Source organism: Myotis myotis, unplaced genomic scaffold (assembly GCF_014108235.1).
Source record: "Myotis myotis isolate mMyoMyo1 unplaced genomic scaffold, mMyoMyo1.p scaffold_m19_p_2, whole genome shotgun sequence".
NCBI classification, from domain to species: Eukaryota; Metazoa; Chordata; class Mammalia; order Chiroptera; family Vespertilionidae; genus Myotis; species Myotis myotis.
The window spans coordinates 113,163,862-113,190,081 of NW_023416324.1; the positions used below are offsets into that span (position 1 = coordinate 113,163,862).

A 26,220-nucleotide genomic window follows, 5' to 3' on the forward strand; every position below is an offset into this window, starting at 1 on the left:
TTTCCTGTATGTATAGCAACAAAAAACAAATAGTATAGGTCCAATGGGGAAAAAAACTTCTGAGGAACAAACTGTGACCTTTAAGAATTTTATAAAGATGTCATTTCCCTCCAAATTGATGTAAAAGTGAAATTAAAATGCCAGTAGATTTAACTAGGTAAGCTGATTCTAAAGTTGATACTGAAAAATAAACTTGCAATAATGTTTTGAAAACTGCAAAAGAAGCCGAAACCGGTTTGGCTCAGTGGATAGAGCGTCGGCCTGCGGACTGAAGGGTCCCGGGTTCGATTCCGGTCAGGGGCATGTACCTGGGTTGCGGGCACATCCCCAGTGGGAGATGTGCAGGAGGCAGCTGATCGATGTTTCTCTCTCATCGATGTTTCTGACTGTCTATCTCTCTCCCTTCCTCTCTGTAAAAAATCAATAAAATATATTTAAAAAAAAAAAAAAAAAAGAAAACTGCAAAAGAAGAATAGGATGGGGGGATTCTTACACTATTAAATATTAAGATGTATGGCAGTTGTAATTAAGTCACTTTGGTTCTGCCTGCTGGATAGACAGGTAAACAATAAAACAGAACCGAATTCAGAAAGAGATGCACATTTCCATTGCTGCTGCTGTGTAAGAAAGTCAGCATTTGAATCAATGGTGGAAAATACTGATTTTTTAATATGTGGTATGGGAACAACAGTCTAGCTATTTGGAACAAAATATTAATAGTGTTGCCTCTTTCTGTGCACCGAAAGGTCATGAGTTTGATTCCCGATCAGGGCACATGGTGGGGTTGTAGGTTTCATCCCTGGTCTGCCAGAGGCAACTGATGAATATTTCTCACATCAGTGTTTCTTTCTCCCTCTTCCTTCCTCTCTTAAAAAAAAGAAAAGAAAAGAAATCAATAATGCTGCCTCTTCATCAAAAAAAAAAAAAAATCAAGTTGGGCCAAAAAATTATATCTAAAACTATAGAACTAGAAGCAGATATTTGTGATTTTCTAAAAATGGAAAAAGACTTTGTAAAGACTGAAGTTATGAGGGAAAAGGAATAAATTTAAATATATAAAAGTTATAGATTTCTACATTAAGGGAAGAAAAGAATTTAAAAATTAAGCAAAGCAAACAATAAAAATTGGGGGGGGGGATTTGTTTAGACTGCAAGAGATGAGTCTGAGAAAAGGTGAATACTGTTACTGTATCAAGTAAAGCAATAAAAGACCAATAACTGAAGAAAGAAATGGACATGGAACATTAAAAAATAGTCCACAGAAAGAGAAATGAAATTATGTATAAACTAGAGGCCCGATGCATGAAAATTCACTCAAGAGTAGGCCTGCCTTCCTCTGGTTGCCAGCACTGGCTTCCCTACGGCATCCAGGACCCACGCTTCCCTCCTCCGGCCACTGGTAGGCACCCAGGAACCAGGCTGGCTTCTCTCGGGCCCCGGCTTTGCAAGGAAGGACGTCTGGAAGACTTCTGATCTAATTAGCATATTGCCCTTTTACTATTATAGATTACTATTATAGATATATTTAAAAGGTGCTTAGTTTATAAGAAAATAGAAAACAAGATACAGTTTGCACCTTAGTAGGTTGGCAAAAGTAAAAATAAGAAACTACAGAGCATGAGTGAGAGTGAGGGAAAACTCCATATTGTCAAAAGTTATTCATAGTGTAAATTGGTATGTCTTTAAAGGAAAGTTTGGTGGTATGTCATCCAGTGACTGGGTGCGCCCTTTGACCAGGCAGTTGCACTTCTACAGATGTGTTTGTGAACACTCACAGAATTTGTAATGGAACACGGAACATCTGAAAAAGAATGAGGCAGATCATAATGCGCTTATGTGAAAAAATCTCCAAGATAGAGTATTGAAATGAAACAGGCCGAAACCGGTTTGGCTCAGTGGATAGAGCGTCGGCCTGCGGACTGAAAGGTCCCAGGTTCGATTCTGGTCAAGGGCATGTACCTGGGTTGCGGGCATATCCCCAGTGGGAGATGTGCAGGAGGCAGCTGATCGATGTTTCTCTCTAATCGATGTTTCTAACTCTCTATCTCTCTCCCTTCCTCTCTGTAAAAAATCAATAAAATATATTTAAAAAAAAAAAATTAAGAAATGAAACAGAGGGTAGAACTTTGGGGTTTTTTTGTATGTGTTTAAGGGAGAGAAGCTAAATTTCAACAAAAATATTCAGGAAGCATCCTATCTAATAATAGACAAACATGTTAATTGACCCTACCTTCGCTACGCCTCTCATTGGCTAATCAGCACGATATGCAAATTAACCACCAACAAAGATGGCGGTTAATTTGCATATGTAGGCTCCAAGCGGTGGAGCGAAGCCTCACGGCCCCGGGGCCGGCAGAGCAGCGAGGCCACACGGCTCTGGAGCCGGCTCCGGCCAGAACTCGGCCAGAGCGAAGGCCTAGGCCCCAGGTGCTGGAGGCAAACCAGTGCCAGCAGCCAGGGAAAAGGAAGGCCTATTGCACGAATCTCTTTGTGCAACAAGCCTCTAGTCTTACCTAATAATAGACAAACATGTAAATTGACCGTCCCTCCACTACGCTAACCAGCCAATCAGGAGAGTACGCAAATTAACCCAACAAAGATGGTTAATTTGCATACATAGGCATGAAGCGGCGGAGCAAAGACTGAAGGCTCCGGCCGGAGCAGTGAAGACCGAAGGCACTGGCCGGAGCAGCGAAAACTGAAGGCTCCCCGGAGCAAAGGCCTGGGAACCAGCTGCCAGAGGAAAAGTGGTGCCAGCAGCCAGGGGAAGGGAAGGCCTATTGCACGAATCTCTTCATGCAACGGGCCTCTAGTACGCAATAAATATATCAGAGAAGCCCTGGCGGATGTAGTTCAGTGGTTAGAGTGTGATCCCCCATGCAGATTCCTGATCAAGGGCATATATGCAGGTTCAAGTTCAATCCCCCGCTATGTCAGCATGCCTGTGGGAGGCAACCAATGTGTCTCTCCTTCTCTCTCCCTCTTTCCTCCTTCCTTCCTCCCACTCTCTCTAAAAATCAATGGAAAAAATACTGTTGGGTGAGGATTAACCAAAAAAAGAAAAGAAATATAACAAGTTTGCCTTTAGTGTAGAGGGGTTTATTTTTGTGGTGTGTCTTTTTATATAGTTCATATTTTTATTGCTATATGCATATACTACTACCTATTTCAATAAAAACTAGTTAATAACTAGTAGTAATAACCTATGCTACTATGAGCCCACATTGCCAAAATGTAAAAGAAATTAAGGTTTATTAGAGATTCTTAAATTTATGATTATACATTAATTTTTATATATATCATGTACAAATATTTTAATTTTAACATACCATGAAATTTTCGGGGTTTTTTGTTTCTTTTTTTTTTTTTTTTTTACTGTTTGACATGTTTGAGTGTTATGTGATTATAATTAGTGCTAATAAATATTATATTCATATAATTATTGCTAATTTGGGTTTTATATAATTTTTCCAGCAAAAACTGGCCCCATCTATGATGTAATTTGGAATTCGAATTCTACCGAGTTTTGTGCTGTTTATGGTTTTATGCCTGCCAAAGCAACGATTTTCAACTTGAAGTGTGATCCTGTGTTTGACTTTGGAACTGGTCCTCGTAACGCAGCCTACTATAGTCCTCATGGGCATATATTAGTACTGGCTGGATTTGGAAATCTGAGGGGACAGATGGAAGTATGGGATGTTAAAAACTACAAACTTATTTCTAAACCAGTGGCCTCTGATTCTACATATTTTGCTTGGTGCCCAGATGGTGAGCATATTTTAACAGCTACATGTGCTCCCAGGTTACGTGTTAATAATGGGTACAAGATTTGGCATTACACTGGCTCAATCTTGCACAAGTATGATGTGCCATCAAATGTGGAATTATGGCAGGTTTCTTGGCAGCCATTTTTAGATGGAATATTTCCAGCAAAAACAATAACTTACCAAGCAGTTCCAAGTGACCTACCCAGTGAAGAACCTAAAACTGCAACAGCTTACAGACCCCCAGCTTTAAGAAATAAACCAATTACCAATTCCAAACTGGTAAGTCAAGTTTACTACTTTAGTGGGAAAAGGTTTTCCAGTATGTGGAGCTTTCTAGACCTTTTTTTCCTCAGGCATGTGCTTGTGTTACTTAGTACCTGATAAGAGTATAAACTCTAGGGTAGAAACCATGGAGAAACTATTGCTGAAAATGGTGAACAGCTCATATTAGATTGATAGAGTAGTTAATTTGAAGCAGTTCACATTTTGCATGTCTGGGAAAGATAACTGAGTATATAACATACCAGCTTTGTAGACCGTGGGCTCAAATTCAAAGGCCTGCCAGTGTAAGACCATGCTGACTAGAAGAGATCATGCCCTCCTTAAAGGCCACAGCAACCACACAGCAGTAGTTCATTGTTTCCATAGGAGATTTTAGTCCCACTTTGCCAAAATGTTTGATTTTTCAAGACTAAACAAGTCTGGATGTTTATGTAAAGTTTCTGTTTCTGAAACACTGTTGCTCAAACAAAACATTTATTGTCCTTAGGCCATCAGTTCCCAACTTTGTTGTAAAGTTATGACCATAGTATTGTTCAGATTCTTATCTGCTCTAAAATGTTAGTATTTCAGAGTTCAGGAGAAGGCATTTGTAAATTACTTAAGTTTCTGTGGTGATGTTAAGGAACAAAGGTGCTCTGTAAGTCTTTCTATTATCTATTAGAAAGGTGACAATACAACAGGCTGGGACTGTTCCAAGTAAATGGTGTTATACAGCTACTTCATTATTAAGCACTCAGGGAAGTAATACTTTTTTAAAGGATAAATATTCCTATGCCTTCCTTGTGCCACTCCTCACCCTCTCAAAAACAAAAGAACCACTATCCTTTTCCTTAAAATGTAGCAGTGGTCTGTAACTTCTTAAAATGTTCTGTTGAAAATTTTTTGTTGTATTATTTAGTAAATATATATAAAAACTTATTTAACCAAGTAAGCCCTATTTATGATATTTTTAATAGGCCAAAAAAGAAAAGTATATTGTAATCAGATTTGTCCCATGTATATTGAGATTTTTCTTACCTAAATTGAAAACAGGAATAACCTCAACCTATCCTGCTTTCTAAATTCATGTCAAATAGCACAAGAGGAAGAAATTCTGAATTGGTGTGTATTTTTTTTCTCTGATCCATAAAACTAGTTTGTTTTAGTGGAGGAAGGTAGAGAAATTAATATAGAAAGATTATAGTTTGAAAATTGTGATAAAACTAGGTAAGAACTTCTTAAAACCAAAATTTTTTAGCATTTAAGATTTTCACTAAGCTTTTGCTTTTGTATGTGACATGGTAATTATGTGAGCCTAACAAATCATTTTAGTCAGTAACCACTCATGAGAAATTTTTGTTTGTATCTAATTACAGAAATTAGGTAAATGGCAAAGAAAATACTGTCAAGAAATTACTAGAAACAAAGATATTCTAGTTGATAACTTCACAAAGGAAGGGGGTTACACAGCAGACAGAAATAAAAATGTTGGGATTTTTCCCCTTGAAGAAAAAAGTTACTTTAAAAAAAAATATATATATATATATATATATATATTATTTCAGAGAGGAAGGGAGAGGGATAGAAACATTAGTGATGAGAGAGAATCACTGGCTGCCCCCCACTGCGGGGGATCGAGCCCACAACCCAGTCATGTACCCCTGGCCAGAATTGAACCTGGGACCCTTTAGTCCACAGGCTGACTCGACGCTCCATCCACTGAGCCAAACCGGCCAGGGAAAAAAGTTACATTTTTATAAGTAAATTTTTTTGTATAAATTATACTTAAGGAAGTATTTATTGGCTTTCGAAAAAAACCACCTTCACTTTTATTATATGTTCATCAAAACAGTCACATAAAAATTGTTATAACTGAAGAAACAAAATTTATTGATTTTTAATCCTCACCTGAGGACATGCTTAGAGAGAAAAACATCAATCAACTAGAGGTGCCTGTGCATGAATTCATGCACGGGTGTGGTCCCTAGGCCTGGCCAGCAATTGAAGCGCGAGCATCTGGCATGGAAGGGACAGTCCCAGCTGACCTCTGGACCCTGGGCAGCACCTGGGCCCCCACGTGCCACCCTCCACCTGAGTCAGGGTGTCCCCCACCCCCCACATGGAGTTGCGGTGAGCGTGACTGGACACTGTAGGCCGGGGCACAGCATGGACCTCTGGACCGCCCAGCAGCGCCACACGGAAGCCAGGTGGGCAGCACGCTCTCTCCAAGCTGGCCTCGCAGACCAGCTCCTATGTGAACCCACGGGGAGCCCAACTGGCCCCTGCAGCCCCCTGGCTGCTGTGCCCAGCTCACCCAGAAGAGGCTGCGCAGGTGTGGGGTGGGCTTCTCGCAGGTGCCTGGCACCTGAGTGGGAGGACTTCCCCGGCACACGAGCCCTGGTGTCCCAGGGGAGGGTAGCAGAGGGAGTGAGAGTGAGCTCAGTGGATACCCTGCATTCTCACTGCACCCCCGCCCCCAGGTAGCTGGTGAGAGGTTGCAGAGCATCTCTGACACCCGCCATGTTCTGCACTGCCCCCTGGTAGTCAGTGCACGTCATAGTGAGAGATCGAACTCCCGGTGGAACGACTGCCCAAGGGGACCATTTGCATATTAGGCTTTTATTATACAGGATTGCCTTTTGTACGTGCCCCAACAGGGGATCAAACCCAATACCAGGAATGTGTCCTGACCAAGAATCAAACCTGCAATCAACTGAGCTATTCTGGCTGGGCAAAGAAACACATTTTATTAGTAAGGATGAAATATGTACAGTGGTCACATAGAACTAAAGCCAGAAAAGGTCATGTTGCTTAGGAGCTGTGTGGATTTTTTGTTTTGTCTTAACTGAAAGTCTGTCAGTGGCTACATGGTTTGGAAGAGATTTGTAACTCATTCTTTCTTCTTACATCATTTTTTAATTGCTTTGTCATTTTTTAAAAAATATTTTTATTGATTTCAGAGAGAAAGGGAGAGGGAGAGAGAGAGAGGTAGAAACATCAATGATGAGAAGGAATCATTGATCAGCTGCGTCCTGCACACCTCACACTGGGGATCGAGCCTGCAACCTGGGCATGTGCCCTGACTGGGAATGGAACTGTGACCTCCTGTTTCATGTCAGTGCTCAACCACTGAGCCATGCCAGACAGGCAGCTTTGTCCTTTTCTGAAGTTCTTTTGAAATGAGTAGAAATTTTCTGCTGAAGCAAGATACTATACAAGAGCCACTATTGAAAGGATTCAGATGTATAAAACAAATGTTCAGCACATTCCCATTGTACTCAGAGTGGAGACAAAAAAAGACGTGACAGAGGCTTATCCTCCAAGTTTCTCTGTTTTACAAATGTGGGTTTTTATATATAGGGTGGAGCAAAAATAGTTTTATAGTTGTCTGTATGGAAAATAATATGATAGCCCAGTCAGTGTGGCTCAGTGGTTCAGCATCGACCTATGAACCAGGAGATCACGGTTCAATTCCTGGTTAGAGCCTGGGTTGTGGGCTCAACCATCACGGGGGGACGTGCAGGTGGCAACTGATCAATGATTCTCTCTCATCATTGATGTTTCTGTTTCTCTCACACTCACCTACCCCCTCTTTTCCTCTCCCCCTTCATCTCTGAAAGCATCTCTGAAATTAAAAAAATGTATTTATAAAGAACGAAAATAATCCTATATAATAAAAGGCTAATATGCAAATTGTCCCCATGGGCGGGAGTTTGACTGACCGGGAGTTACGCATGCGCTGACCACCGGGGGGGGGGCGCAGAACATATTGGGTGACCGCAGCGCAGCGCTGGCAGCAGGCGGCAGTGGAGGCACTGCCGGCCCTGATGAGCCTGACAAGAGTGGTACCACAGCAGGATGGTGGAGCAGGTGAGCGGGCGGTGCCAGGCCAAGGCAGGTACAAGCGGGGGCCCCAATCACCCTGCCCCTCGCCCACAGATGGCGATCAGCGGCAATGGCAGGGGGCAGGGCCAGCGAGTGGGCGATGCCAGGCCAAGGCAGGTGCAAGCAGGGGCCCAGATCGCCCCACCGGTCGCCCCACAGATTGGCCCTGATTGCCGACCAGGCTTAGGGACCCTACCCGTGCATAAATTTCGTGCACCAGGCTTCTTCTGGTATATATATATATATATATATATATATGCCTAAGCGACCAAACAACCAGTTGACCGGTTGCTTTGACATGCACTGACCAACAGGGGGCAGACGCTCAATGCAGGAGCTGCCCCCTGGTGGTCAGTGCACTCCCACAGCCAACCTCCCGCTGCCCCTGGTGGCCAACCTGTGGCCCTGATCGGCCAGGCCGAGGGACCCCACCTGTGCACGAATTTGTGCACTGGGCCTCTAGTACAATAAATAATAATAATACAGGAATAAATTCTGTGTTTCACGTACTCACAACTGTAAACCTCCTTTTGCCCCACCCCGTACTCAGCGGCTCCAAGTAGGAAATTTATATGCTCAGAATTTTAATGATCTGAAATAGTTAATGCAGCTGTTAAGATAAAGTCACTATGGTTTCCTACTTATTCCTCTGTATCTTAAATGTTTGAGCCCTGCCCATTTCCTGATAGCACTTTCAAGTTCAACACAGATCTGAGATCTAGTACTCAAAAACGTCATGAAGTTCTGGTCCTTTGATGTACAAGTATGATAGAGCCTAAAGAGACAGTTAAAACTAAGATAATAGCAATGTAGATAGAATCAATTGTTAGATGAATTTTTTTGTTTTGGGTGAAAACATTTCAGTTCTCTCTTAGCAAATTTCAGTTATACAATACAGTGTTATTTACTATAGTCCCATCTTCTACATTAGATGCTCCTCGATCCTATACTTAATTCACCCTCTTTCTGTTGTGGAATGTAGTTGATAGGTGTTTATATAAATATCCGGTGATGGAAATGACTATTTTCATTGTATAATCTGACAAGTTATTTAGTTTTTTATAGACCACTTCATTATGTTAATTCTAGATTTATAATTATGCAGTCACTTATTCCTTACTATTTGATCTGTTTTCTTGATGCCTGTTGTAGGTTTTCTATTTGCTTTTATTTTTAATCTCCTAATCTGATTTTGTAAGTAAAGATCTAGCAAATAATTCTTAGTTCAAAGAAAATAAATCAGGAAACTGAGTTTCTGTTTGCAGTAGTCAGATCCAAAAAGATTCCAGAAGAAGCTATTGTTGGTATCTAATTTAATTTCATAAGGATCATGTGTCAGTAGTAATACAAAAAAAAAAAAATGAAAATATTCCAGCCCTGGCCAGGTGTCTCAGTTGGATGGAGCATTGTCCTATACACCAAAAGTTGGTGGGTTCAATCCCTGGTCAGGGCACATGCAGGAGGTAACTGATCGATATTTTTCTCTCTCTTCCTCCCTTCTTCTCTGTAAAAATCAATTTTAAAAAATTAAAGTAAGGAAATTCCATTGTTTAAACAAAATTGAATTTTGCCAGTTCTTATGTAAGATACATCTATCAACTAATAGGCAGAACCTCATTAAATCCACCCTGACAGTTGGAATGTGCCTACTACTAATCAGAGTTTTGAAATATTCTTTGCTGGTAATCTTAAATTTGATTAAATAACTTTATCCCATACTAGCAAAATTGTGTAATTTGTTGTATATGTTTTTTAAAACATGGACTCTATTTCAAAATTGTTTCTTTTACATTTTCCATAGCATGAGGAGGAACCACCTCAGAATATGAAACCACAACCAGGAAATGATAAGCCATTATCAAAAACAGCCCTTAAAAATCAAAGGAAACATGAAGCTAAGAAAGCTGCAAAGCAGGTATTTGGGGATACTAATCTCTTCAAAACAAAACCTGTTAAATTAGCTTCAAGCCTTAAAGTTTTGTTGACCTAAAGACTTGACTGTTATGTTGTAAAATAATGTTGGAGTTAGACTTACTTAGAATGTCTTTCTTTTGTGTTTGACTATGAATTTTTAAGTATTCTCGTGTATATAATAGGAGAGTAAGGAAACTGCATCTGACCTTAAAACCTGAAACCCTAATGGCATTATGTAGTACTAGTGGCCCGGTGCATGAAATTCATGCACGGGGGGTGGGAGGGTGTCCCTCAGCCCAGCCTGCACCCTCTCCAATCTGGGACCCTTCAAAGGATGCCCTACTGCCGGTTTACAGGGATCGGGCCTAAACCGGCAGTCAGACATCCTTCTCACAATCTGGGACTGCTGGCTCCTAACCACTCACCTGCCTGCCTGCCTGATTGCCCCAACCACTCTGCCTGCCGGCCTGCTCACCCCCAACTGCCCCCCACTGCCGGCCTGCTCACCCCCAAATGCCCCCCCCGCCAGCCTGATCACCCCCAACTGCCCCCCCTGCCAGCCTGCTTGCCCCCAACTGCCCCCCGTGCCAGTGTGCTTGCCCCCACCTCCCCTCCCCACTGGCCTGCTTACCCCTAACTTCCCCCCTGCTGGCCTGCTCACTCTAAATTTCCCCCCCCCCCCACTGGCCTGATCACCTCCAACTGACCCCCACTGATGGGCCTGCTCGCCCGCACCTGACCCCCCCTGCTGGTCTGCTTACTCCCAATGGCCCCGCCCCCCATCAGCCTGATCACCCACAACTGCCGTCCACTCTTGGCCTCTAACCACCTCTACCTCGGCCCCGCCACCATGGCTTTGTCCAGAAGAACCGCTGGAAGGTCTCCCAGTCTAATTAGCATATTACCCTTTTATTAATATAGATAGAGGCCTGATGCATGGGTGGGGCCAGCTGGTTTGCCCTGAAGGGTGTCCCAGATCAGGGTGAGGGTCCGCTGGGGTGCCTGGCCAGCCTGGGTGAGGGACTGATAGCTGTTTGCAGGCTGGTCAAGCCCCCCAGTAGGGACCCTCACCCCATGGGGGTGTGGCGAGCCTCGCTGAGGGGCTGAGGGCCATTTTCAGGCTGGCCATGCCCCCCTGGCAACCCAAGCTCCCAGCCTCTCCTTTTTTTCTTTTCTTTTTTTTCAACACCTCCTTGAGCGGAGGCTGGGGCGGGCTGGAAGCAGGTATCTGGGATTTATTTATCTTCTATAATTGAAACTGTAGCCTTGAGCGGAGCCCAGGGCCAGCCAGGGCAGGCGGGAAGCCTGGCTTCCTCCATCTCCAGGGACAACCCAAGTGTCCTGCTCGCTCCATCTCCGTGGCTGCTGCCATCTTAGTTGGGTTAATTTGCATACTCACTCCTGATTGGCTGGTGGGTGTAGCAGAGTGATGGTTAATTTGCATGTTTCTCTTTTATTAGATGTTACTTGCTGTAGACTTCTGTGGGTAAACCTTTGTGAAGTGGTGTAGTTGCTTTATTGAAAATGTGTTTGTTAAGAGACCAAAAAGTGCATGCCTACAAAGCCAATTTTTCACTCAGCATTATATTACTATAGGAAATTATTCAGTTGGAAATCTAAATACCAGAAGTATCCAAACAATGGGATTGTTCTAAAATAAATTTTTTAGTATATATTTTCATTGATTTCAGAGAGGAAGGGAGAGGGAGAGAGAGATAGAGACATCAATGATGAGAGAGAATCATTGATCAGCTGCCTTCTGCATGCCCCACACTGGAGATAGAGCCCACAGTCCAGGCATGTGCTCTGACCAGGAATCGAACCATGACCTCCTGGTTCATAGGTCAACGCTCAACCACTGAGCCACACCAGCTGGACATAAAATAATTTTTAATACGACTGTAGTTGCAAAGCCACACCAGTGTAATAGTTGACAAATTGCAGTCCTGTGTGGCTTACAGTTAGACCTGCTGGGTTGGGACTCTGGTTAGTGAAGTCATAGTAACTACATATTTGAGATTCAAACAATACTATTTTGCTGATAATACTTTAACTTTTTTGACAATTCTAGGTTGCTTATGTATTTTGGTAGGCAAGTAACTGTTTTTAGGTGTAGAATTGCATTTGCAACCATATTCTGCTAAAATGTGGACTTAAAAAATCAGTGTGCTCTTTTGTAGTTAATAGATTTCATCCAGAAATATCTTTAAATAGCTCAGGTTTAGGTCATTCTGAGTAAAATAATCTACTCCACGTATTAAACTTGTGTAAAGCAGGACTTGTCCTTTCATCATTATGGCCCTGAATGTTACAAGTTACATTATTCTTATAACTCGTAGGTAACTTTCCTTCTTACTTTTTTTCTAGCTAATATAATTGACAAATAACATTTTTTTCTTTAAATATATATATTGATTTTTTTACAGAGAGGAAGGGAGAGAGATAGAGTCAGAAACATCGATGAGAGAGAAACATCGATCAGCCGCCTCCTGCACATCCCCCAATGGGGATGTGCCCACAACCCAGGTACATGCCCTTGACCGGAATCGAACCTGGGACCTTTCAGTCCGCAGGCTGACGCTCTATCCACTGAGCCAAACCGGTTTCGGCAACAAATAACATTTTTAAAGTGTACAACGTGATGATTTGATATATATGTACATGGTGAAAGGGTTCCCACAATCAAGTTAATTACACATCCATCACCTCACACATTTATCTTTTTGGGGGGTGAGAACATTAAGTTCTACTCTTTCAGCAAATTTTAATGCTACAGTATTGTTTTATCAACTATAGTCACCATATTCTACATTAGCTCCTTAGACACTATCTTATAACTGAAAGTTCTATCAACTCTTTTATCAACCTCGACATTCTCCCACACCCATCCCCTTGCAACTACCATACTAAATTTGAATTTCAACTTTTTTTTTAGATTCTACATACAAAGTGATACCATGTAGTATCTTATCTTTGTCTGGCTTATTTAATTTAGCATAATGCCCCCAGTTCATTCTTGTTAATGCAAATGGAAGGATTTCCCTTTTTTACCTTATTTTTTATAACCTGGGCTATTGTGCATAATAGTGAACATGGGAATACAGGTATCTCTTTGAGATAATGATTTTATTTCCTCTGGATATATACCCAAAAGTGGGATTGCTGGGCCATAAGATACCTCCGTTTTTAATTTCTTGAGGAACCTCCATACTACTTTCCATAGCAGCTGAGCAAGATTCTTTCTAATAGAGATTTAAGGGCCTTCTGAAACCCACCCACCTTAGAATCCTATCTTATAAATGATATTCTTGTTATCAGATATTTTCAATATGACTATCATTTGTACTGCACTAATAAAATGTTAGTTGTTTATTTTGTGTGTTTTTCTGATAAAATTTGTGTCGGGGGTCATTTAATCAGTATCTCTTATTTATAAAAATCAATTATTTTAAAATATTTACATTTTCTTAAAGAGAGCCCGTGTGGATGTTTTGAAAAAAACAAGCAGTGCCATTAATGTAAAATATAATAACTACAAAAACCAACCCCACCCCATACAACATGTTGTCATCCACACCTGTTACATACCAAAGATAATACCATCATTTATAGAGTTGCTCTTGGTGTGTTTTCCCAGTGATGGCAAAGGTTTTCTACTTGCAAGATAATCCTTTCAGTATGCATTTTTGAGATGACCGGCTGGAGTTAGCAAAAGTTATGATTGTGTGATAAAACAAAGTAAGTGGTCCATGACAGTGTCACCGTGACCACACCTTCTCAGCCTGGCTCCGAATATACTAACCAAAGATAAAGGAGTCAGATGTATATAATCTAACCAAGTACTTTTATAAACTGGTGATGATTTTATAAGTTTACCAACTGTACCAAAAAGAATTGAAACTAAAAATTTAGTTTTACATAACCTTTCCAGAGAATGACCAGAACTTAAGTATTATAATGCAGACATTTTAACTTATTCTTGGCATTTAAAGTATGGTAGAAATTTAAATTTTATATTTTGCTTAACTTTAATAGTCTTTCATATTTCTAACATTAATGTTACTTCTTACATTACAAATAACTAAATTTAAAATTTTTTAACCTGATGTCAAAAGTGAATTTTGATAGCAAAATATTTTTCTTCTCCTTTTATTCACTCTTATTGAGAGTAGAAACTAGTTTATTTCTAAATACTTTGTTAAAGTGCTCGGTAATATGTTTTCTATAGAAGGTAAGGAATTAATGTTTGCTGCATTGGAGTGTATAAAAAAGTTCAAATAAAATGACTTTCTAAACATGATTTTGTACTCTAAAAACTCTCAGGCACACATTTTTAGATTTGGAAATCTAGGAGTGACACTTGTTCCATGTTGCCCGGATGCTTTGGGAACTCTGAATAAGAGGTTTTGGATTCTTGGGGTTCTGTGTATTCCACTAGGAACTCTATAAAGAAGTAGAAGTTGGAGAAACCAAGATGGCGGCATAGGTAAACACCAGAGTTTGCTGCCTCGAACAACCACTTCAAAAATACAACTAAAAGACGGAACGGACATCATCCAGAACCACAGCAAGGCTGGCTGAGTGGAATTTCTACAACTAGAAGGAACGAGAAAAACATACCGAGACTCAGAGGAGGCGCAGTGCAGAAGTAAAATACGAAGGTATAGAGGCGCACACGGAGCGGGCTGGCGGCTGAGGGCGCGGTTGTCGTTTTCAATCGGGAGGGAGTCTCAGGCTCTGAGCTCCAGTTCCGGGCGAGTCTCAGGGGACCCAGACTCATACGGTAGAAGCGGGACTGTCTGGCATCAGTCGGAACTCGAGGGCAGCTTTCTCTCGGAGGGGCTTGCAGCAATTGCCATGACACTGAGAAGGGGGCCTCTGAGAGCAGCCATAACTGCTAGCCCCGCCCTGTTGATCCTGTGAGACCCGCCTCACCCAAGCCCTGCAGGGAGTCTTTTGCTGGATAGCCTAAGACAGAAGCTAGATTAGCACCTCACTAGAGATCCAGGAGCCAGTGTACCCAGAGGTCAGAGTGGGACCATCCAGTTTGCAGCTCCGTGGAACCATAAAGGACACACTCAGGGGGCAGACTCAGCACCAAAGCCCCACTGAAGCAAGTCTTGCCCCAGAGGGGTGTCTCCAGCACAGAAGTTCTTCCACTGTAGACACAGCTGATTCTCATAGCCAATTGGCATGGAGGTCAATTCCCCCCAGTACTACCTACAACAATCAAGGCTTAACTACAACAAGACTGTGCACAAAGACCACAAGGGGGTGCACCAAGAGTGTCCTCAGGTAATTGGGGAGGCTGAACCACTGGGCCCAGAGGACACTTAGCACAAAAAACCACTTTATCAACACAGGGAAGCATAAAAATGCGGAGACAAAGAAAAAGGACACAAATGACAGAAATGGAGGAAAGCAAACTACTGGATATAGAGTTCAAAACCACACTTTTAAGGTTTTTCAAGAATTTTCTAGAAACTGCCGATAAACTTAATGAGACCTACAAGAAATCTAATGAGACCCTCAATATTGTGATAAAGGACCAACTAGAAATTAAGCATACACTGACTGAAATAAAGAATATTATACAGACTCCCAACAGCAGACTAGAGGATCGCAAGAATCAAGTCAACGGTTTGAAATACGAAGAAGCAAAAAACACCCAACCAGCAGACTAGAGGATCGCAAGAATCAAGTCAACGGTTTGAAATACGAAGAAGCAAAAAACACCCAACCAGAAAAGCAAAATGACAAAAGAATCCAAAAATACGAAGATAGTGTAAGGAGCCTCTGGGACAGCCTCAAGCGTACCAACATCCAAATTATAGGGGTGCCAGAAGAAGAGAGAGAGCAAGATATTGAAAACCTATTTGAAGAAATAATGACAGAAAACTTCCCCTACCTGGTGAAAGAAATAGACTTACAAGTCCAGGAAGCACAGAGAACCCCAAACAAAAGGAATCCAAAGAGGACCACACCAAGACACATCATAATTAAAATGCCAAGAGCAAAAGACAAAGAATCTTAAAAGCAGCAAGAGAAAGAAACTCAGTTACCTACAAGGGAGTACCCATACGACTGTCAGCTGATTTCTCAACAGAAACTTTGCAGGCCAGAAGGGAGTGGCAAGAAATATTCGAAGTGATGAATGCCAAGAACCTACAACCAAGAATACTTTATCCAGCAAAGCTATCATTCAGAATTGAAGGACAGATAAGAAAAAGCTAAAGGAGTTCATCACCACCAAACCAGTATTATATGAAATGCTGAAAGGTATCTTTTAAGAAGAGGAAGAAGAAGAAAAAGGTAAAGATACAAATTATGAACAACAAATACACATATATCAACAAGTGAATCTGAAAATCAAGTGAATAATCTGATGAACAGAATGAACTGGTGATTATAATAGAATCAGGGACATAGAAAGGGAGTGGACTGACTATTCTTGGGGGTGAAAGGGGTGTGGGGGATGCGGGAAGAGACTGGACAAAAATCATGCACCTATGGATGAGGACAGTGGGTGGGGAGTGAGTGAGGAGGGTGGGGTGGGAACTGGGTGGAGTTATGGGGGGAAAAATAGGAACAAATGTAATAATATGAACAATAAAGATTTTTTAAAAAAAATAAGTAGAAGCCCTAGCTTGAGAGCAATAAAGACTTAAATAACTTTGTTCCCCTTTTGTCAAAATGCATGTCTTGTCTGAAATGCAAAAGGAATGTCATTCTTCTCTTTCATTTATTTAGCATGTGCAGTAAAGCACATATTATTCTGAGGCACAAATAGAACAGTGAACAAGGAAACCTCAGGTACAGATAGTACATATCTATAATAATGAAAGCGTAATATGCTAATGAGACTGGACGACCTTTCAGACAAAGCCTCGGCGGAGGGGGCCAAGACAGGTGGCTGCAGCGGCGGCAAGGGCCAAGCCCCTTGCACAAATTTTGTGCATCGAGCCTCTAGTAGTGTTAAAAAGAAATACATCTACATGTTGTGCAACTAATCTGATCTCTGGAGAGGCAGAAAATTTTGGGGGGAGGCCTAAAGGATAAGTAGGGTCAGCCAGGTCCCCTAAAGGTATTCTAGGCACAAGGAACAGTCAACAAGAATAGTGAACACAAAAGCTAGGAAACAAGAGTTTAGAGTACTTTAAGGGAAATAAAAGCGGTTCAAATCATGGTTCCCTTGTTAGGAGGGTCGAGGCCAGAAAGATCACCAATGTTCTGATCACGTTGAGACTAAGCTAGGCTACGGAAGCTTCAGAACCAATGCCAAGGTTACCTCCTGGGCTTAGTGAGGACAAGTGCAGGTTTCTTGTACCAGAGGCTGGACTTCTTCCTCAGCAAGAGGGAGCTGAACCACCTGGTCGTGGATGAAGCAATGTGGCAGCCTCTTCAGGGTCATCTCTGCCCTTCCATTAAATCTGCCACTATACCTTGTATCTTCCTATGCGTGAGTATCTAAAGGGCTTTTCTTGTGACTTCGCAAGAACCCATTTCCAGACTGGTCCAGCATATCTGCCTTGATCCTCGTTCACGTTCACGTTCAACAACAATATGGTACCCAATGCAGGGGGGTAAAGGGGGTGCTTCCATGGCACTTTGTTGCAGAGTTCAGCTGACCTGATTATAAATAAACTAGAGGCCCAGTGCATGAAATTTGTGCACTCGGGGCGGGGGGTCCCCTGCGCCCTCTCACAGTCTGGGAGCCCCATGGAGCAGGCCTAAGCCGTCAGTTGGACATTCTTAGCACTGCCACGGAGGCGGGAGAGGCTCCCGCCACTGTCACTGCACTCTCCAGCCACGAGCCCGGCTTCTGACTGAGCGATGCTCCCTCTGTGGGAGTGCACTGACCACCAGGGGCAGCTTCTGCGTTGAGCATCTGCCCCCTGGTGGTCAGTGCACGTCATAGCCACCAGTCGTTCTGCTGTTCAGTTGATTTGCATATTAGCCTTGTATTATATAGGATCTCTATAGGACTTGTCCTGTAGCATCATTCATTACATGCACTTGATTATGCATATGCATTATAGTTTTTGAGGCTATTACAAGAGTCAAATTTCAAATACCTTCATTAGAAAAGCCTTCTCACATTTCCAAAGCATCCATATAATGGCACCTCCCAAAATATCTAGATATTTTGAGTACTTATTGGCTAAAGCAGAAACCTCCTAGATTACCCTGTTATGGCCATTTCATTTCTTTTCATTTGTTCTTTTATTATTGCATAATGTTTTTAAAAAAATGTTGATATGTTACTTTAAATTCTAGATCTAGCAAAGTCTTCCTTGTTATAAATCCCATCTAATAATAGACAAACATGGTAACTAACCGTACCTCCGACACGCTTCCCATTGGCTAATCAGGGCGATATGCAAATTAACTGCCAACCAAGATGGCGGCCGGCAGCCAGGCAGCTGAAGCGAACAGGAGGCTTGCTTGCTCCAGTGATGGAGGAAGCCAAGGTTCCCCGCCTGCCACTGCCAGCCTCTGAGCTGCACTCTAAGAAACAATGTTGTAATTATAGAAGCTAAACACACCCCAGAAACCTTTTTTCAGCCAGCAGGGCCTCAGAGCTGGAGTTGCAACAGTGTTTCAATTATAGAAACCAAACAAACCCACATACCTGCTTTCAGCAGCGGAGGTCTCAGAGCTGGAGCCGAGCCTCAGAGCTAAAGCTGGCTCTCAGTTCCAGTGTCAGCCATAGAAGGTAAATAAATCCCAGAATAAAAACAAAAAAGAAAAAAGGGAGAGTTTGGGAGCTTCAGTTGCCCACCAGCCTGAAAACGGCCCTCAGCCCTTCACGCAGACTGGCCAGGCACCCCAGTGGAGACTCCCACCCTGAAGGGGGTGTGACCAGCTGAAAATAGCCATCATCCCCTCATCCAGGCTGGCCAGGCACCCAAGCAGGACCCCCACTCTGATCCGGGACACCCTTCAGGGCAAACCAGCCGGCCCCCACCCGTGCACCAGGCCTCTATCCTATATAGTAAAAGGGTAATTAATATGCAAACTGACACTAACAGCAGAAGGACTGGGAATGACTGGTCACTATGACACACACTGACGACCAGGGAGCAGACGCTCAATGCAGGAGCTGCCCTCTGGTGGTCAGGGCGCTCTCACATGAGAGGAGCTCTGCTCAGCCACAAGCTAGGCTGATGGTTGCCAGTACAGCAGTGGTGGTGGGAGCCTCTCCTGCCTCCGTAGCAGTGCTAAGGATGTCCGACTGCAGTTTAGGCCTGCTCCCCACTGGCAAGTGGACATCCCCGAGGGCTGCCGGGCTGCCAGAGGGATGTCTGATTGCCATCTTAGGCCCAATTGCCCGCTGAGCGGGCCTAAGTCAGCAGGTGGTCTACCCCCGAGGGGTCCCAGACTGCAAGAGGGCACAGGCAAGGCTGAGGAGCCCTCACCTCCCCCCCGAGTGCATAAATTTTTGTGCACCAGGCCTCCACTATTATATAAAAACCTTTTGGGTGTTTCTTTGTACTGTGGTATTTTTTTTAAGCTGCATTATATTTATTGTGGTAGAATGTCACATATTTTATGAAACCTTCAATTCAGATCCCTCCTTTATATAAAATGTAGCATAAAAGATAAAAATCACATTTTGGTTTCTGCATGTTATGTATCAAGGCAATGTTTTCATTTTAGACAATTGAATTTTTCCTGCAGGAAGCAAGAAGTGACAAGAGTCTGGATTTGTCACCTACACCTACATCACAGAGCTCAGCTCAAAATACAGTCTCTCAGCCAACTTCTGGAGACCCTGAGGTAGACAAAAAAATCAAGAACCTAAAGAAGGTGAGAATTCAGTGCAAGTCAGATGTGTTTATTGAAAGAAATGTGTGAGGATTCTATAAAGAAAATAATATTTAGACACGTAAATAGGCATCTAAGAAGTTTATAGCAGTTCTCGTTGCTTTCTCACTATGAAATGCTGTCATAGGAATGGCACTGATTTAAGTTCTATTCACAATCATCTAATGCCTATTCTTTTCATTATTGATTTTGAAGTAATAAATGTACATTTGTACAGAAATATGCTGAATACTTATACTTAGTATTTTATTAGACACATATAAGACAGGTAGGAACAGACCTTTGTCCCAGTTTTAAAGATGAGCAAACAGAGACAGAAATAAGTTGATTAGCTTGTCAAATTGCAACCAGGTAAAATGGAGGTAAAATCAGAGTCCTAGCCCTGACTGGTTTGGCTCAATGGATAGAGCCTCGGCCTGCAGACTGAAGGGTCCCGGGTTCATTTCTGGTCAAGGGCATGTACCTGGGTTGCAGGCACATCCCTAGTGGGAGGTGTGCGGGATGCAGCTGATCGATGTTTCTAACTCTCTTTCCCTCTCCCTTCCTCTCTGTAAAAAATCAATAAAATATATTTTTTTAAAAAAATCAGGTCTCTAGAGCCCCTTCCCAGGTTGCACTATTAAGTTTCTCTTAAAGCCAAAGATGTCATCCTGGTACAATGAAGTGCTAAAATAAATAATGAAGTTGGTGATATATTTACATACATATATATGTACATATATACACTCGCACACACACACATACATATATAACATTAATTAAAAACTTAGAAAATATTTTACCAAATCTATATTCTTTTTTCTCAGAGTTGGAGCACATTTTTTTAATTAATTAATTTATTTATTTATTTTTTCAATTAAAGTTGACAGTCAATATTATATTAGTTTCCGGTGTACAGCATAGTGGTCAGACATTTATACAGCTTATGAAGTGATTCCCCATGTCCCCAATAAGGCTGGTACCCACCTGCCACCATGCATACTTATTACAATACTAGTGGCCCGGTGCACGAAATTCGTGCACAGGGGAGGGTGTGTTCCTCAGCCTGGCCTGCACCCTCTCCAATTTGGGACCCCTCGAAAAATGTCCTGCCAGTTTACAGGGATTGGGCCTAAACCAGTAGTCAGACATCCCTCTCGTAATCCGGGACTGCTCTGCCCACACTGCAGCCACCGCTACTGCCTCAGCCACTGCCTGCCCAAGATCCATGGCTGTGGGGAGAGGGCCCGCGCCCACGCCTCACAGAGAATCAGCTGGGTGTGAGTGCTGTATGCTGGCAGTGGGGCCAAGGACCGGTCCCTGGACCCCGCCAAGTGGGCCCAGCTGCAGAGGAGCCTGGATAAGAAGCTGGGCGAGCTAAGCAGCCAGAGGAGGAGCAAAAGGAGGGAGAAGGAGATGTGAGCCGGCCCTCACACCCTCCGGCCTTGTCTTAGCAAATGCAAGTGTAAGCAAGCGGCTGTCCATGGTGCTTTCTGTGCCTTATAGCTGCTCCGGTGATGTGACCAGGGCTGCATGAGCAAGCCAGGGCCCTCTGGGAGGGGGTGGGTCCTCTGGCCCAGTGTGCCATGCCTTGCGCTGGGGTGGGGGCGGGCTGCAGTGGCTGTTCTCTGGACCTTCTGGGGAGAGCCGCCCTAGGTCTCAGTTTTGCTGGCACCAGGGCCCTGTGGGGCTCTCCGAGGTCCCTCGCCAACTGCCTTAAGAGAACCTTTAAGAGAGGTTCCGGGAGTCCAGGTTGCGGCCTGGCCTGCGCCCCGCCCTCCTGCCCTCGGATTGCCATGGCGATCGAGGGGCGCAGGCCCTCCCGCCCTTCAGTTGCCATGTTGGGGGTTCGTGGTTGCTGCCTGGACTGCGCCCCGCCCTCCTGCCCTTCAGTTGCCATGGTGGGGGTCCGCAGTTGCTGCCTGGCCTGCAACACGGCCCTCCCACCCTTCGATCACCATGGCGGGGGTCCGCAGTTGCTGCCTGGCCTGCACCCCGCCCTCCCGCCCTTCGACCGCCATGGTGGGGGTCCGGGGTTGCTGCCTGGCCTGCACCCCGCAATCCCGCCCTTCGACCACCACGGTGGGGGTCCGCGGTTGCCACCTGACCTGCGCTCCAGCCCTCCTGCCCTCCAATTGCCATGGCGATCAGGGCCGCAGGCCAGCTGGCAACCCCAGCTTTCCCATGGCGATCACCCACTGGGGGGTGGGGAAAGGCAGCCGTTGCCCACCCCGCAACTCTTGCCTGCCGCCTGGGTTGCCGATCACCATTCTTCAGTCCTTCCCCTTTCGCCTCTCATCATTGCGAGTATGCAAATTAACCGCCATCTTTGTTGGTGGTTACCACCATCTTGGCTGTCAGTTAATTTGCATATCTCGCTGATTAGCCAATGGGAAGGGTAGCGGTAGTACGCCAATTACCATGTTTCTGTATTATTAGATAGGATTATTGACTATATTCCCTATGCTGTACTTTACATTCCCCCACTTCCCCCCCATATTGTTAATATATCTAATTTTGCATTTAATTTAAAAAAATAGTTTACCTTAGCATTTTAACAGACTATTAATACAAATGTAAGATAATTGATTCTCCTTATTCAGGGTTCACATTCATATAATTGAGTTATTAATAAGGACATTTGCATTCTAAAATGACTTACTCTTCCTTCCTCTTGATATTTGTAGAAACTGAAAGCAATCGAACAACTGAAAGAACAAGCAGCAACTGGAAAACAGCTAGAAAAAAATCAGGTATTTTCTGCATTTTTAATTTGAGCTCATAGTCATGACTACTCTTCCCCTTTTTATTATAAGCAATTGTTTCATTGGGTAAAAGAACACATAGGTTTTAAAAACGTCTCTTGGAAAATATATGCCATATATTTTTTAATGTTCTTACTCTTAAACATGGATAGAGGGAGACATGATGTAGATAAGTGACTGAGAACGTCACTGTTTCTAAGAGGTGTATTAATGCTATTGCTGCTGAAAATAAGAGCATTTATTATGTTAGACAAATAGAAAATTCTCTTTTTTACTGTGTCTCAGGTTGCACTGCTCTTTTTTTTTTTTTTTTTTTTTTTTGCCCTTCCCTCTTCCTTTCCTCAGCTCTTTTATCCCCAGGTGTAGACTGGAAAGTTTACTGGACCTGAAGGAATGCAGTAAGACAGCTTCTGGCCTAGCTGGTGTGGCTCAGTGGTTGAGCATGGATCTGTAAACCAGGAGGTCATGGTTCAATTCCTGGTCAGGGCACATGCCAGGATTGCGGGTTCAATCCCCAGTGGGGGGGCATGCAGGAGACAGCTAATCAATAATTCTTTCTTATTAATGTTTCTATCTCTCTCTCTCCCCCTCTCCCTTCCTCTCTGAAATAAAGAAAAATACACTGAAAAAAAAATGACTTAAAGACAGCTTCTTTCCTTTGCCCCCTTTATTCATGCCAGATAACAAATTAGAACGTGTTTCCAATCTACACTTTTATTTTTGTTTTTTTAATTGATTTTCAGAGAGGAAGTAAGAGGGAGATAAAAACATCAGTGATGAGAGAGAATCATTGATTGGCCGCCTCCTACATGTCCTCTACTGTCATGTGCCCTGACTGGAATCAAACTGTGACCTCCTGGTTCATAGGTCAACACTTCACCACTGAACCACACCAGCTGGGCATCCAATCTGTACTTTTAAATCTATTTACCAGTGGATCTGATAAACTGTCAACTATATTCTCTGTAAATATTTTCTTCTTTGCTATTTGGCCATAGAGCCAGTAATTATTTTATTTCCTTTTTTTAATTTCCTTTTTAATAACTTTATTGTTTTAAACTTTTCTAGTTGGAGAAAATTCAAAAAGAGAAAGCCCTTCTCCAGGAGCTGGAAGATTTGGAATTGGGTATTTAAAGAGTCACAGAAAGCAAGTTATTACCAGAAATCAGTGGGAACTCATCTTCTGTTAAGTTCATTGGTGTATACGGAACGTTCATGTGCCCACATTTAACATTCATCTCTAATTTTAACCATTTTCCAAAGTTCTGCATATGCGTGAAATTACTTAATAATGCCTATTAAAATTGATTTTTGTGTCCTGCATCTTAGATCATGTTAACATATGAAATAAAAAAAAGACACATGACATATTGAAGTTTGACATATTGAAAGACAAATGTCATTGTTTTTTAGGAGGAAACAGTATTTACCATATAAATGAATAAAGACATTTTAAATTTAATCAATTTTGGCTTTGTTATAAGTTTTTCACTCAAGAAATCCTTTATTAATTTAGAAGGCAAGTTTAGGAAAATTGCCTTTGAATATATAATGTGGCTTTTTTGATCCTAAAATATTAGTGTATTAAAATTTTAAATTTTAAAAAAAAACCAGGTGTAGTAAATGAGTTAAAGTATTAATATTATTTGTATTATCTGAAGTAAAGTTTTTCTTAGTTCTAAAGTAAATATAGACTTTAAAAATAGAGTAAAATATTTTGTTCTGGTATTTCAAATAATAAACCTAGAGATGTGAGGATGAGGTAAATGTGTTCCAAACATGGACTATGATTGTTTTGGTTGTATTTTCATATGATGACAAAATGATATAATGATAATGCCAGACATTTGATTATCAAAACCAATTCATATTACAATTAATTATTTTCATCAGGTTTACATTTGAAATTATTTTTATTTCATTTGCATTGATATAGGTTTTCATTTTCCAGGGCTAATATTTAATCTGGTATGTAAAGGAAAAGAATCCAGAAACACCTTGAGAGACAAGCAAAACAGATGACTGAGTTTGCTGATGCCCCAAAGTTTCTATCAAGCTTTGGTCAAGATCTAATGCATTAAATTTGAGTGGCATTTTAATTTTTTTCTTTGTGGAGTGTATGTGTGCATATATGTACATATAATTGCTTTCAACATTTATTTCTGATATTAGAAATTGACACATTACTTTTATAATATATTACTTTAAAAATATTTTTCTAATAAAATGTTAAATAATGCATTCTGAAACAGTGTAATGTTTTTTTGGCTTAGAAGCCTAACAGTTGTTTTGGTTAATTCCCATTCATAGCACAGTTTATAATGAACTTATTAATCATTTATAAAATGTTTATCTCAGAGGTAGTATCATAGAAACTTTGTTCTTTTCACCAGAGTTACTGTTCCCACCAGAATTCTTAGACTCATTTTTTAAAAGAATTTTCTTTATTTCTGTAATGATTTAAGCCATTTAATTATTGGTAAAAAATTACTGAGCACACATCAATATAAAAATCACTGAGGTGTTCTTTGACTACCATTTTGTTTGGTTTTTCTTTTAAATACATTATCCTCAGGGAGTAAAAGTTAGGTGGTAGAAATAAAAAAGAGTGGCGATGAAAGTCTGCTTGAAATGAGATTTAAAATACAGTAGTCCCCTTTTATCCAAGTGGGATACATTCTTAGACCCCCAGTGGATGCCTGAAACTGCAGATAGTACTGAACCCTGCATATACATTTTTTCCTACACATACATACCTGTGATAAAATTTAATTTATAAACTATGCACAGTAAGATTAACAATAATAATAAAATAGAACAACTATAACAATATACTATAATAAAAGTTACATGAATGTGGTCTCTTTCCCTATAATAACTAAGACAGCCATTAAGTGGCTAACGGTTGGGTGGGTTATAGCATATACAGCGTGGATACGCTGGACATAGAGATGATTCACAACCCAGGCAGAGTAGTGAGATTTCATCACCCTACTCAGAGTGGTGTGCAGTTTAAAACTTGTGAATGGTTTATTTTTGGAATTTTCCATTTAATATTTTCAGAACACAATTGACCACAGTAACTGAAACCACAGAAAGAAAAACTGAATAAGGGGGGAGGGGGGGGCTGGCAGTGTGGCTCAGTGGTTGAGTGTTGACCCATGAACCAAGAGGTCACTGGTTCGATCCCCAATCAGGGCACATGCCTGGATGCAAGCTCAATAGGTAGGAGGCAGCATATAGATGACGTTTTTCTGTCATCGATGTGTCTATGTCCCTCTCTCTAAAATCAATAAAAACATTTTTTAAAAAACTAAGAACAGACTACTGTATTTCTTTGACTTAGTAAAATACTAGAAAGACAGAAATATTAAGAAAATTTTATATATATATATATATATATATATATATATATATATATATATATATTTTATTTCAGAGAGGAAGGGAGAGGGAGAGATAGATAGAAACACCTCCAAATACCTGCCCCACTTCCAAATACCATCATAGGATGAAAGAATCATTGGTCTGCTGCCTCCTGCATGCCCCTCCCCCCCGGCCACTGGGGATCAAGCCCCCAACCTGGGCATGTGCCATGACCAGAAAACAAACCGTGACCTGATAAAAGAGATTAATAGATCGACGCTCAACCTCTGAGCCACACCAGCTGAGCAAGAATTCTTATTCAAGGGAGAATTCAGAGCAGGTTCTGAGTTCCTCCACCTGTGCAAATTAATATTCAGAGCAGAGCAAACTGGCAAGAATTGGGTGTTTTGTTCTGGAAGGAAGGAATAGTGGAATAAGTTGACAGCAGGTGCCTA

At 41.9% G+C, this 26,220-nt stretch overlaps 1 protein-coding gene across 7 annotated transcripts in view; it reads left to right on the forward strand.

Moving 5' to 3' along the window:
* Positions 1 to 23,865, forward strand: part of EIF2A (eukaryotic translation initiation factor 2A) — a 53,874-nt gene extending 30,009 nt beyond the window's left edge. For 4 of the 7 annotated variants that reach the window (XM_036347715.1, XM_036347714.1, XM_036347718.1 and 1 more), the window contains 5 exons: positions 3,475 to 4,046; positions 9,715 to 9,828; positions 19,509 to 19,637; positions 22,322 to 22,387; positions 23,468 to 23,865. In XM_036347715.1, the coding sequence (XP_036203608.1) occupies positions 3,475 to 4,046; positions 9,715 to 9,828; positions 19,509 to 19,637; positions 22,322 to 22,387; positions 23,468 to 23,533 (947 nt within the window). In that variant the 3' untranslated portion in view covers positions 23,534 to 23,865. Of the gene's footprint in view, positions 1 to 3,474; positions 4,047 to 9,714; positions 9,829 to 14,150; positions 14,395 to 19,508; positions 19,638 to 22,321; positions 22,388 to 23,467 lie in introns of those variants that run through there. The other 3 variants (XR_004973852.1, XM_036347716.1, XM_036347717.1) reach the window with 3 other exon arrangements.
* Positions 23,866 to 26,220: the final 2,355 nt, after the last annotated feature.